This window comes from Balaenoptera musculus, chromosome X (assembly GCF_009873245.2).
Source record: "Balaenoptera musculus isolate JJ_BM4_2016_0621 chromosome X, mBalMus1.pri.v3, whole genome shotgun sequence".
Taxonomy (NCBI): Eukaryota; Metazoa; Chordata; class Mammalia; order Artiodactyla; family Balaenopteridae; genus Balaenoptera; species Balaenoptera musculus.
This window is the reverse complement of record NC_045806.1, coordinates 120,826,108-120,838,921: the sequence shown is the minus strand read 5'-3', so window position 1 is coordinate 120,838,921 and position 12,814 is coordinate 120,826,108. Positions and strand designations below refer to the sequence as shown.

The 12,814-nt window shown below is 39.9% G+C and overlaps 1 protein-coding gene across 2 annotated transcripts; it reads right to left on the bottom strand.

Moving 5' to 3' along the window:
- Positions 1-693: 693 nt before the first annotated feature.
- Positions 694-2,811, bottom strand: TCEAL4 (transcription elongation factor A like 4). 2 transcript variants are annotated; one of them, XM_036841084.1, is made up of 3 exons: positions 2,691-2,811; positions 2,038-2,110; positions 694-1,675 (listed from the first exon to the last, which is right to left on the bottom strand). In XM_036841084.1, the coding sequence occupies exon 3, from the start codon at positions 1,647-1,649 to the stop codon at positions 987-989; it is 663 nt and encodes a 220-aa protein (XP_036696979.1). In that variant the 5' UTR covers positions 1,650-1,675; positions 2,038-2,110; positions 2,691-2,811; the 3' UTR covers positions 694-986. The 2 variants fall into 2 exon arrangements, with proteins under 2 accessions (XP_036696979.1, XP_036696980.1); XM_036841085.1 differs by having other exon boundaries at positions 694-1,670; positions 2,691-2,805.
- Positions 2,812-12,814: the final 10,003 nt, after the last annotated feature.

Below are 12,814 nucleotides of genomic sequence, written 5' to 3'. Positions count from 1 at the left end.
GGCCCAAGCGACAATTGGGTGCTACCCACCAGAGTTAGGGAAACTCTACTGTAGGTAGAGAATTCTCCACCCTTCTGTTGTGACACTGTGTTGCTTTAGTCCATCATGATCTCCAGCACCATCAGCAGCAGCGGGGGCCTTAGGAGGGTACAGGACAAACTAGAAGAGGCACAGTGCCCAAGAGTCATGGCATTACCCAGGGGAAAGTGGCACCCACCTCTCAGCTGTCTGGACTTAATCCTGGACGCATGTGAGAGCTCCCTCAGCCCTCTCCCAAACATCTGATGGGGTTCTGGTCCTGCTAGTGCAGGGGAGAGAGTAGGAACCAGCCCAACACAGTTCACACACTCAGCATCTCATCGGATATCCTCCACAGCCCTGGAAGGCAAGTTTTATCCCCAGTTCACTGATGCTAAGACTCTCCCTTACAATAATGGATCTGTAATAATTGCCAGGTTGATTCTTCCAGCTTTAAGTCCCAGAGGTAATGTGACTTTTACTTATCATTTCATGTCCTGACAACAGAAATTTTATGTGTCTCCACTGCCTTCATAAGCTGAACAGTACTTTTGATTGCTTGGTATTGCTTTCCTATTTTTTTATCTTTCATTATTGTTATGATAAAAGTAATCTGTGTTTTTTTAAGAGAATATAAACAGATGGACAAAAAAACAGAAAAAAATCACCCATAGATAACCACTGTTAATCTTTTAGTAGACAAAGCTTTCCGAGTTTTTTCTGTACATGGATCACTAGGTAAGTATCATTGTAGTTTTACAAAAATGGACTAATGCCGTACATATGGTTCTGAAAACTGGTTTTTAAAAAATTTTACAATGCACCATAAACATTTTTCCATGCAATGGATGAAAATCTGCTACTGAAACACACAGGGCTGCAGTTGGATAAAGAGAGTAACACCTAAAGCATAGTATTAGCATAAGGTTAAATAAAGCACAAGGCCTTGCAAACGCCTGCCAGGGGCACTACACAAAAGGAATATCTTCAAAGCCCCTTTGTGGGGCCCTGCAGCCACCCCTGAGTTCCCTTGGGCCCCTCGGGTGGAAGGGGTCCTGTAAACTTTTTTGCATCCACATAAACCCCCCCAATTTCTGTCTGGTTTTCTTCACCTCATCCTCCACCCTGGCCATCTCGTCAAATTCTCTTATCATCTCTTCATTGCTCAAATGCATATCGTGTATGGCCTCCTTGTATTCCTTGAGACACTGAGCCAGCCCCTTGTTGGTTTTTCTTTTGGCCTTCCTGGGTACATCATCCCCAGCTGGGCGCTTTCCTGCAGCCCTTGGTTCGCTGGCTGGCTTTTCTTCTTTTGGCTTTCCCTCGCTCACTGGCTTTCCCTCACTCTCTGGTTTTCCTTCTTTTGGTTTTCCCTCACTCACTGGCTTTCCTTGGCTCTCTGGATTTCTTTCTTTTGGCTTTGCCTCACTCTCTGGCTTTTCCTTATCCTTTAGTACTTCCTCATCTTCTGTCTTTCCCTTGAGATCTGTCCTTCCCTGGTTTTCTAACTTTTCCTTGTCTTCCACAGTACAAGCTACTCCCGGCTTTCCCGCATCCAGTGGCTGTTCTTTGTTTTCCATCTTGCCTTGGTTCTCAGGCTTTCCTTCATTTTCACTGCAGAGTTTTTCCATGTTGAGCGTCCCCTCCTTTTCCTGTCCTGGGGATGGGGCAGGGGGAAGAGAAGACAAAGAGGAAACAAGGAAGACTGAGGGCTTGGGGATGGAATGCAGGTCCGGATAGTAGCAGTCGCTTCTCGCCCCTTGTCAGGGGTCCCCGGACCTGGCCCGGCCCTCCTAGTGTGCCTTCTTCCCACCCTTTACCCCACCATTCCTCGTGCACACGTGAGCCAACCATTTCCCAGACAGACCCTGCCATTTTTCCCTACGCTTGCTCAGCATGGCAGAGTGTGTGTAAATGTGTTGGGAAGTGGGCAGTGGGGCCCCCAATTCTGCCCGGGCCGTGCCCTCCACACTCCCCACCCCTCTGCGTCCCTGTCCAGTGCCCTCCTCCTTCACTGACCTGCGGGGATTCTGGACAGGTTCCTCCTCTTTCTCTAGCCCAGCAGAGCACTGGGAACAACAGACACGTACACCTGCAGACAGACAGGAGACCGGGGATGAGGCATCGGTGGATGCAGAGGGACTCGGGTTCTTTTTCCGAATCCGGGTCCTCCTCACCCAACGTTTCCCTTCCCCACCTCCTCCGCCCCCACAGCACCCCAGCCGCCATTTCTTTTCACTCCTTGGGCGCCAGACCAGGATGTTTTCCAAACTAATTTTGGATCTCTGCGTCCTTCTCCCGCAGAGGAAACTCGCCCCCCAACCCTTGAGGTCAACTTTTTACTCTACGCACGGAGTGGCAGAGGGGGTTTATTTCCACTGTCTCACTGCTGGGGCACCCCGCCAACTCATCATCTCCGGCTCCAAAATGGACGGAGGGTAGAGAAGAAATGTGCAGAAAGGCGAATGGGTACTTGGGGTGTCCGCCTTCCCCACCCTCTGCCCAATGGCCGTTTACTCCCCCTTAGCCGTTTTTCCCACCGCCATCTCTATCTACACTCTGGCTAGCTCCCCTCGACCAGGACCCCATCCCCAACCTTTTTCCTTTCCGCGCCCGTTCCCCCTCCCCCATTCCGGTGTCCCGCAGGCAGCGACGAGAGCTCTCACACTGACCTGAAAGAACCTGGAGCAACAATTAGGGGCTCCCAGACGGCTCCGGGTCCGACAGCAGGGAGCCAGGACTGGCACCCGGACGGTGCCCACCTCGGAGCCCGGCGGTCACGTGAGCGCTGCGTCACCCGAGCTCCGCCCTCGCACCCCGCCCACCAGCCGGAGTCAGCCAGCCGCCCACCGCCTCCCTCCGGCAGGTCCCACCGCCAACCTCTCCCGGCCCTTTTGTCCTTTTCCTCTTCTTGAGAAGTTGGTCAGAGAAAGAATTTTAATAAAAAACACAGAAGCTTTTTTTAATGGGCTGGGCGGTCCGGGGGAGGAGTCCATAACGTTGCTCTTAAATTCCGTTGAGAGAACGTAGACTCACCAATGAAATCTTACGAATGTGAACTTTAATATTGTATAAAGGGTAGAATATTGCACTTTAGAAAAAATTAGGGAAAATGTTCCCGTCAAAATGAAGTCGTCCCTTTTTCCTGGTATGCACAGACATAAATTTTCTAATGAATTAAATACTTAGATCTGAAAATGAAATTATATTTGAAGCAGAATGAAAGAATGATTTTTTAAAGTGAGAGACTGAATACACAACGAACAATGACCAGACCATATATGACAATAAAATTGTGACCCACAACCTCTGTAGCAAGCAGCCCCGCAAGCCAAACCACAGCCTCTACAGCAATCTTCAGGACTTGATCAATGACTGCCAGCCTCCCTATTTTTGTCCTGCCCCAACTAGAGAAACCTAAATATGCTCCCCAAACCAGTAACATAAAATGCCGCTGCTTCTAGTTACCTGGCTTCCAGCTTTTCCCTGACAACAACTTCCAATCAGAGAAAACCTGGTCTTCCTTTTTTTCACTCTAAAGCTTTCCCATTCCCTTGCCTGTCTTTAAGTCTCTGCCAAACACAAGTTAGGGTGGCTAACTCCCTTGTTATAACAAGCTGTGAATAACTAGCCTCTGCTTTTACCTAAGCTTTCTGTGTAGAAGGTCTTTAAAAATATAATAACTGAAAGTTAAACAAGAACAGCGTTGATGGATTTGATTACATTAAAATGTGTAACAGATTTGTTAAGGGATTGGGGACACATGCATTTCTCCCAGCGCTTGTTCTTTTTTTTTTTTTTTTAAACATTTGCATGTGCTTTTTTTTTAATTTATTTATGGCTGTGTTGGGTCTTCGTTGCTGTGCGAGGGCTTTCTCTAGTTGCGCCGAGCGGGGGCCACTCTTCATCGCGGTGCGCGGGCCTCTCACCATTGCAGCCTCTCTTGTTGCGGAGCACAGGCTCCAGACGCACAGGCTCAGTAGTTGCAGCTCACGGGCCCAGTTGCTCCGCGGCATGTGGGATCTTCCCAGACCAGGACTGGAACCCGTGTCCCCTGCATTGGCAGGCAGATTCTCAACCACTGCGCCACCAGGGAAGCCCTCTTGTTCTTTTTTTAAATTTATTTTTTATTGAAATACAGTTGAACTACAATGTTGTGTTAATTACTGCTGTACTGCAAAGTGACTCAGTTATACATATATATATATATACACATTCTTTTTCATATTCTTTTCCATTATGGTTTATCACAGGATATTGAATATAGTTCCCTGTGCTATACAGTAGGATATTGTTGTTTATCCATTCTATAAATACCAGTTTGCATCTGCTATCCCAAACTCCTGCTCCTACCCTCTCCCACCCCCCTACCCTGCCTGCTCTTGTTGAGTATACTGGTAAAATTTTCTGAAGGGCAACTTTGTAAATTGTTTAAAAATAAAAATATTTTATATTTTGGCCCAGCAATTCCACCTCTAATATTTACCCATGGAGATAATTAGTAAGGTGCTAAAATAAAATCTTATGTTTTAAAACGTTTTATGGTTTTAAATTCCCATAACAATTATTTATTATGCATTTATCCTTTGCTGGAGCTGAGGCTCCAATAGTGATTCTGTAGGCTTTGTTTATAAAGGGAAAAAAATGGAGCATCACAATTGTCCATCGGTACAGATTTAGTTACATAATCTTCTTAGTACATTTTTTACCCTGGTTATCTTTGGACATTTGGTTAGAAAAATAATCCTTTTATGTTGGGTGCTCAATATGCAGTAAAAATAATTATTAACTATCCATAACCCCAAATTACTGTGGATGGTGGGACACAAAGGATAACCAGAGGATGTGGCATTGACCTCTAGAGAATACCACCTATCTGCCAGGCATTATGCTAGCTACCTTATCTTATCTGGTGTAGATTTCATTTATATCTGATGGAAGAACTCATACTTCAGTGAAGCGGAATGACTTATAAAACTACAATCTTAACTCACTGTAGTACTGGAATAAAGATAGTAAGAGGAATAAAACAGAGAGCCCACTAACATCCCCAGGTATAAAAGTTTTTAGTATATGATAAGGAAGCATTTCTGATCAGTAGTAAGATATAGGTTATTATGGAAATTAAACTTGTATAATTACTTTAATAGTTAAAGGAAAATGAAGAGCCATATTTTCTGACATACACTTAAATGCTTTTCAGAGTAGGCAAGAAAAATGAAACAAAAGGTATCCAGATTGGAAGGAAAAAAGTAAAACTACCTCTGTTTGCAAATGACATGATCATGCATATAGAAAATCCCAAGGAATCCACTAAAGAACTATGAGAACGAAAGAGTTCACCAATGTGGTAGAATACAAGATCAACATACAAAAATCAATTGTGTTTCTATATGCTAGCAAAGAACAATTCAAAGAGGATAGTAAGGAAACATTTCCATTCAAAATATCATCAAAAAGAGGGGACTTCCCTGGTGGTCCAGTGGTTAAGACTCCACGCTCCCAATGCAGGGGGCCTGGGTTCAATCCCTGCTCAGGGAACTAGATCCCACATGCATGCTGCAACTAAGGGTCCGCATGCTGTAACTATGAGTCTGCATGCTGCAACTAAAAGATCCTGCACGCAGCAACGAAGATCCCACGTGCCGCAACTAAGACCCTGGGCAGCCAAATAAATAAATAAATAAAAATTTAAAAACTTGCTTAGTTTTAAAAAAAAAATCATCAAAAAGGATAAACCATTTAGAAATAAATTTATTTTGAAAGTCCAAGACTTGTGTACTGAAAACTATAAAATATTGTTGAACAAAATTAAAGAATACCTAAATAAATGGAAAGATAGCCTATGTTCATAGATTGGAAGACTTCATATTGTTAAGATGGGCAATACTTCCTAAGTTGATCTACAGACTCGACACAACCTCTATCAAAATCTCAGATGGTTTCTTTGCAGATTTTGATAAGCTGATCCCAAAATTCATATGGAAATGCAAGTAACTCAGAATAGACAAAAATAATCTTGAAAGGGAAGGATAAAGTTTGAGATCTCACACTTCCAGATTTCAAAACTTATTATATAGCTACAGGAATCAAGACAATGTGGTACTGGCATAAGGACATATAGACCAATGGAATAAAATTGAGAGTACAGAAATAAACCCTCAGATTTACAGTCAGTTGATTTTCAACCAGAGTGCCAAGAAATTTAGTGGTGAAAGAAGAGTCTTTTCAACAAATGATGGTGAGACAACTAGATATCCACATGCAAAAAATGAATTTGGACTCCCACGTCACACCACATACAGAGCTTAACTCAAAAAAATAAAGTCCTAAATATAAGAGCTAAAACCATTAAACTCTTAGAAGAAAATAAAGGTGTAATTCTTCATGATCTTGGATTAGGCAATGGTTTCTTAGATATGACACTAAAAGCTCAAGCAATAAAAGAAATATAGAAAAATGGGGCTTCACCAAAATGTAAAACTTTTGATTTAAACATCACAATTAAGAAAGTGAAAAGACAACCCACAGAAAGGGAGAAAATGTTTGAAAGTAATATGTCTGATAAGGGACTTATATCTAGAATATACAAAGAGCACTTACAACTCAATAAAAAAATTTTTTTAAATGGGCAGGGAATTCCCTGGCAGTCCAGTGGTTAGGACTCTGCCCATTCACTGCCAAGGGCGCAGGTTCAATCCCTGGTCGGGGAACTCAGATCCCGCAAGCCAAGCAGTGTGGCCAATAAATAAATAAAATAAAAATGGGCAAAGGATCTGAATAGATATTTCAGCAAAGGAAATATACAAATGACCTATAAGCACAATGTTCAACATCATTAGCTGTCAGGGAAATGCAAATTAAAACCACATTGAGATACCACTTCATACCCACTAGAATGGATATAATAAAAAAAGGCAGATAATAACAAGTGTTTGCAAATGTGTAGAGAAATTAGAACCATCACACAGTGATGGTAAGAATGGGAAATGATGCAGCCGCTGTGGAAAACAGGCTGTCTGGCAGTTTCTCAAAATGTTAAACCTTAAGTTATCATATGACTTGACAATTCCACTTCTAAGTAAAGATCCAAGAGAAATGAAAAAATACGTTCACACAAAAACTTGTATGCAAAAGTCCTTGGCATCATTATTCATAATAATTAAAAAGTGGAAATATCCCTAATGTCCATCATCTAATGAATGGATAAATAAAATGTGGTATAATAATGGAATACTATTTTTCACTAAAAATGGAATGAAGAGCTGATACATGCCAACAGGCACATGAAAAAATGCTCGACATCGCTAATCATCAGAGAAATGCAAATCAAAACCACAATGAGATGTCACCTCACACCTGTCAGAATGGCTATTATTGAAAAGACAACAAATAACAAGTGTTGGTGAGGATGTGGAGAAAAGGGAGCCCTCATGCACCATTGGTGGGAATGTAAATTGGTGCAGCCACTATGGAAAACAGTATGGAGTTTCCTTAAAAAACTAAAAATAGAACTGCCATATGATTCAGCAGTTCCACTCCTGGGTATTTATCTGAAGAAAACAAAAACACTAATTACAAAAGATGTGCACGCTTATGTTCATTGCAGCATTATTTACAATAGCCCAGATATGGAAGCAACCCAAGTGCCCATCAATAGATGAATGGATAAAGAAGATGTGATATATAATGGAATACTACTCAGCCATAAAAAAGAATGAAATCTTGCCATTTATGACAACATGAATGAACCTAGATGGTATTATGCTAAATTAAATAAGTCAGACAGAGAAAGACAAATACTGTTTGATTTCACTTATATGTGGATTCTAGAAAACAAAACAAATGAACAAACATAACAAAACAGAAACAGTTATAGATACAGAGGACAAACAGGTGGTTGCCAGAGGGGAGGGGGCTGGGGGGAGGAAAGAAATAGATGAGAGAGATTAAGAGGTACAAACTTCCTGTTGCAAAATAAATGAGTCACAGGTATGAAATGTGCAGTGTGGAATATAGTCAATAGCGATGTAATATATTGGTATGGTGACATATTGTGACTTGACTTATTGTAGTGATCATTTTGAAATGTATAGAAATTCCAAATCACTATGTTGTGTAACAAGAGCTAAATTAGTGTTGTAGGTCAATTATACTTCAAAAAAAATAAACTGATAGAAAAAGAGATCAGATTTGTAGTTGCCAGAGTGGGGGGTGGGGGGGAATTGGATGAAGGCAGACAAAAGGTACAAAGTTCCAAATATAAGATAAATAATTACTAGGGATGTAATGTAAAACATAAATATAATTAACACTGCTGTATGTTATATATGAAAAAGAGAGTAAATCCTGAGTTCTCATCACAAAAAAATTTTTTTTCTATTTCTTTAATTTTGTATGTACATAAGATGATGGATGTTCACTAAACTTACTGTGATAATCATTTCATGATGTATGTAAATCATCAAATCATTATGCTGTAAACCTTAAATTTATACAGTGCTATATGTCAATTATATTCAAGAAAACTGGAAGAAAATAGTGGTAATAATAATAATAATAATAATAAAGAACCTAGCAGCTGAATACTTCCTGAATATAAGTGATCATTTTAAGCTGCTAATTTTTGGAGTAATTTGTTATGCAGGAATAGTAACCAGAACAACCTATATAAAGGATATGATAATACCAAATATGATAATAGATAGTGCACATAGCCTAAAATATTTACTATCTGGTCCTTTACAGAAAATTTTGTCAGTCCATGTCTTAGACCAAAGGGAACAACTAAACCTCCACCACCACCACGACCATCATCATTAAGATATGATGCTGAGTAAGTACTAATATCGATGCATATCAGGGTACAGGTAACATTTCATTCATTTAAGGGGAGTAACTTTATTTAATACAATTTTAAACTTACAAAAAAAATTATTCTGTGTATTTTTGAAACAACTAATTCTTGAGTACTGGAAACCCATAAAGTAAAAGTTGATGGCCTAGTGGAAAGAGTTTAGAATTCAGACTTTGCACTTTAAAAAAAGTATTTAACCTCTTTTAGGCCCAGTTGGTTTGCCCATCTGTGAAATGGGAGAATGGATAACAGTCAAAAGACTGACAGTATCAAGTGTTGGCAAGGATATAGAGTAACTGGAACCCACATACCTACTCTAGAAAGTGTAAATTGATACAGCCACTTTGGAAAACTGTCAATATCTACTAAAGCTAAACACTCATATACGTTTTGACTCAGCATTTGCACTCTTGGTATATTTCAACAGAAATATGTCCTTGTGTCCACCAAAAGACATGAACAAGACTGATTATTAAGCTCAAAACTTAAAGCAATGCAAATGTCCATCAACAGAAAAAGAGTGTTATAGTCCTATAATGCATTACAATACAGACATGAAAATGAACAAACTACAACCACAAACAACAACATGGGATAAATATCACAAATATAACACTGATACTTCCATTGTAATCCCTCCATCTCTCTCCTCCCTACAAAAACACATACCTGTGGAGTCACAAATGGGGGCAGATTTGAGGCCACAATAAAGAGTTTAAGGAGAGGGAAAAGCAGAAGCAGCCCCTAGGACTCAACCTGATGTCTGACATCCCCAGCTGTTGGAGTTTGTTAAGGGAAAAACATTATGCATTTTACGCTTATGAATTTTAATTTGAATTAATTCTCCAAATGGAGATTGAGATGGGTCAAACAAATTAACACTGTATTAGCTTTTATTTTAAAGTATTTCCTGTCAAGCAGATTGATGCAGAGAAGCACAATTTCTATACACTTCTAATAGGTTCAAACACTCAAAGGCTAATACCATATCTGATAGACCAGACAGTAAAGTGAGATTCAGGAGATCACGTGGGTCCTGGTATCAGTTCTGACCCAGTAGCTATGTGACCTTGGGTAATGCCTTTCACCTCTCTGTGAAGATCCCACCTGGGAAAAGACACTGTGTTCCTAGAAGGGATAGAATTCACTATGCCAGTCCAATTATTTTAACAAGAACAATAGCTATGAATCTTACACTTTCTTAAAACAAAATTCCCAGTGGTGTATGACAAAATACCTGGTCAAACATCATGTCCACCCAAAGTCATATGGTCACCACCTAACTTCAACTCCCAAGAGCTGACGTTGTTCACACGTACCTCTGTATAAGGAACCTTTTGAAAGAATACTTAGTGATATCATGGGCAGGTTTCAGGATTTCAGAAGAATTTTAGGGCAACAGCAGAGCGGTGAGGGGCAGGACTGAGCATGTCACAACCCCCATATGGACGCTAGGAAGCATGGCAAGGACTGGATTGACAACCTGCTAGAGGGGAGTACAGAGCTCCCACGCTCCACTCAGGCCCCCCAGTAATCCTAGATTTGCTTTTGAAGTCCCTCATATTAAGGAGAAAGCATAAATGGCCATTTTTTCAAACTTCCTCCTCCCCGACACCACACTCATTCCATTCTCTTCTTATCCAGGAGTGACCAGTCATGATCAAAGAGGAGGAGGGCGATGATGGGTTAGGAATCACGACCAACCCCATTTTATTGGCCCCTGTCCTGGAGTGAGATTTTCATCCTGCCAAGTTAATGTGGTGGGTTTTATTTTGTCAGGCATATATTGCTGGAAGGTGAAAACAATAAAATCTACTTAATATTCAGATAGCTTGAGGAAGAGGATGGTGGGGGAGAGTCATATTTCTCTTGATCTATTACCGTGGTTCTTTTAATATGATTAAGAGGCAGGTCCTTCATTGGCTGAGCCAGTGGAGAATGGGGCATGAACTGCTCTCATTGGACTCTCCCATCATCAGAATGATGCATAACTGCAGGTCATTAAGGTTTAGGTTTTTAACAATGAAAGATTATAGATCAGAAAAGAATAAAAGCAAATAAACCTGAATGTAATAGAATAGTAATTTCAAAGTCTTGGAAGCTGGACAAAGATACTGTTTTTTGAAAATTTTGATTTATCTACTTCTGGGCTTTTAGTTTGTTTCTTTTATTTATTAAAATCAATTCAAAAGAAGTTTGTGGTATTTTTATTCTGTTAACACTCTTTCTCCCTGATTCACGCTTACAATATGTTATTTACTGTAGTTAAAGCCATTTCCCTTATTTAGCCTTTTTCAAAAAACACAGCATTAGAGCATGATTGCTCCTCATTCGCCCACCAGGTTAAAAATCAGATGTACTCATTGTCCCTTCTAGTCTTTAACACCAAGCCAGGTTTTTCTCTCTACTTACCAGATCCATCTGTCTCAATCACCCCTGCACTCTCAGCCAAATTATAGTGCATTTTATTTTATTTTTTTATTTTTATTTTATTTTTGACTGCGTTGGGTCTTCATTGCTGTGCTAGGGCTTTCTCTAGTTGCAGTGAGAGGGGGCTACTCTTGGGTGCGGTGCACGGGCTTCTCATTGCGGTGGCTTCTCTCGTTGTGGAGCACAGGCTCTAGGCACGCGGGCTGCTAAAGCAGTTGTGGTGTGCGGACTTTGTTGCTCTGCGGCATGTGGGATCTTCCTGGACCAGGGATCGAACCCATGTGCCCTGCATTGGCAGGCAGATTCTTAACCACTGTGCCAACAGGGAAGTCCTATAGGTGCATTTTAGATGTTCTTTTATTAATGCTTCTGTTTATTTTCTGAATTTACAAGTACAAAACAGCCAAAACACACAACTGTCCTAATGGATTCAATACATCAAAATGCCTTCCAACACAATATGTATGAGACCAATGTGCTAGAATAATTTTGGTAAAAACATTTGTATGGCATAATGACAAACACTGGCGTTTTGAAGCAACAGTTAGCATGATATAATTGACTTAGTGAATTTTTTTTTTCTGAACATGTCCACAGCTTTCTCTGAACACGCAGCTCTGAAAAGAACCTTTGCTTTCCCCAAATTTTATTTTGATGTGTAAGACAATAATGTGGCATTCCCTTTCCCCACAGGGGATTTACTTGCAGGTTGTTTTGTGATTGTTTGTCTACGTCTTTGCAGTAAAATCCTTTTTCAAGTCCTTTTATAAAATGTTTCTAATATACCAGATAATGATAAATAATAGTCCTGATGAGAAGGCTCAATTTTTGTGAAGCCTGTCTCTAATGATGGTAATTTTAGTATTTCACCATGAAACAAACATCATATTAGCAAAGGGATTTAAAGCATATATGGAGATTAATTGAAAGGTTTTTTTCCCTTTAACATCATAAAGTGAAACATATTTGTATTTTACTCAATCTGAAACATTTTGTCTGCTATGTCTTTTTTTGTTCAACTTTTACTATACCAGATATAGTTGTTAATCATTTATGTAGAATTTTTATATCCTTGTTTATAAATATGACCACTCAACTCTTTTTAGCATGCTCTTTCATATATTTCCTTTAAATAAAAATGTAATTTTCTTCATAATCTATTGTTTTCATTAACAACAACAACAACAAAAATACCTCTTCTTAATGGTCTGACATTAAGTACTTTTGGAAGCCTGGCCATTTGGGATGGTAGCTCTTTGAGATGACCTCAATTTCTTCCATTTTCTTAATCCTTAAGTCTTTTTGGGGGGAGGGTTTAATTTCTGTAATTTATACTTTCCACAAATCCACACATTTTATCAATATTTTCAATGGTATCACATAGATATTTGAAAGAGCTATCTTTTACATAGAATAGTATTTTCTATATTATTCCTTTTTTTCTCCCTAAGGAGGTTACTTACATGTGTAATCTATTATTTTTTCCCCAGGCAACAGCTCTCATTTTTA

Excerpts from the sequence above, each read along its gene's own strand:
- TCEAL4 (XM_036841084.1), bottom strand. The coding sequence starts at position 1,649 with ATGGAAAAACTCTGCAGTGAAAATGAAGGAAAGCCTGAGAACCAAGGC.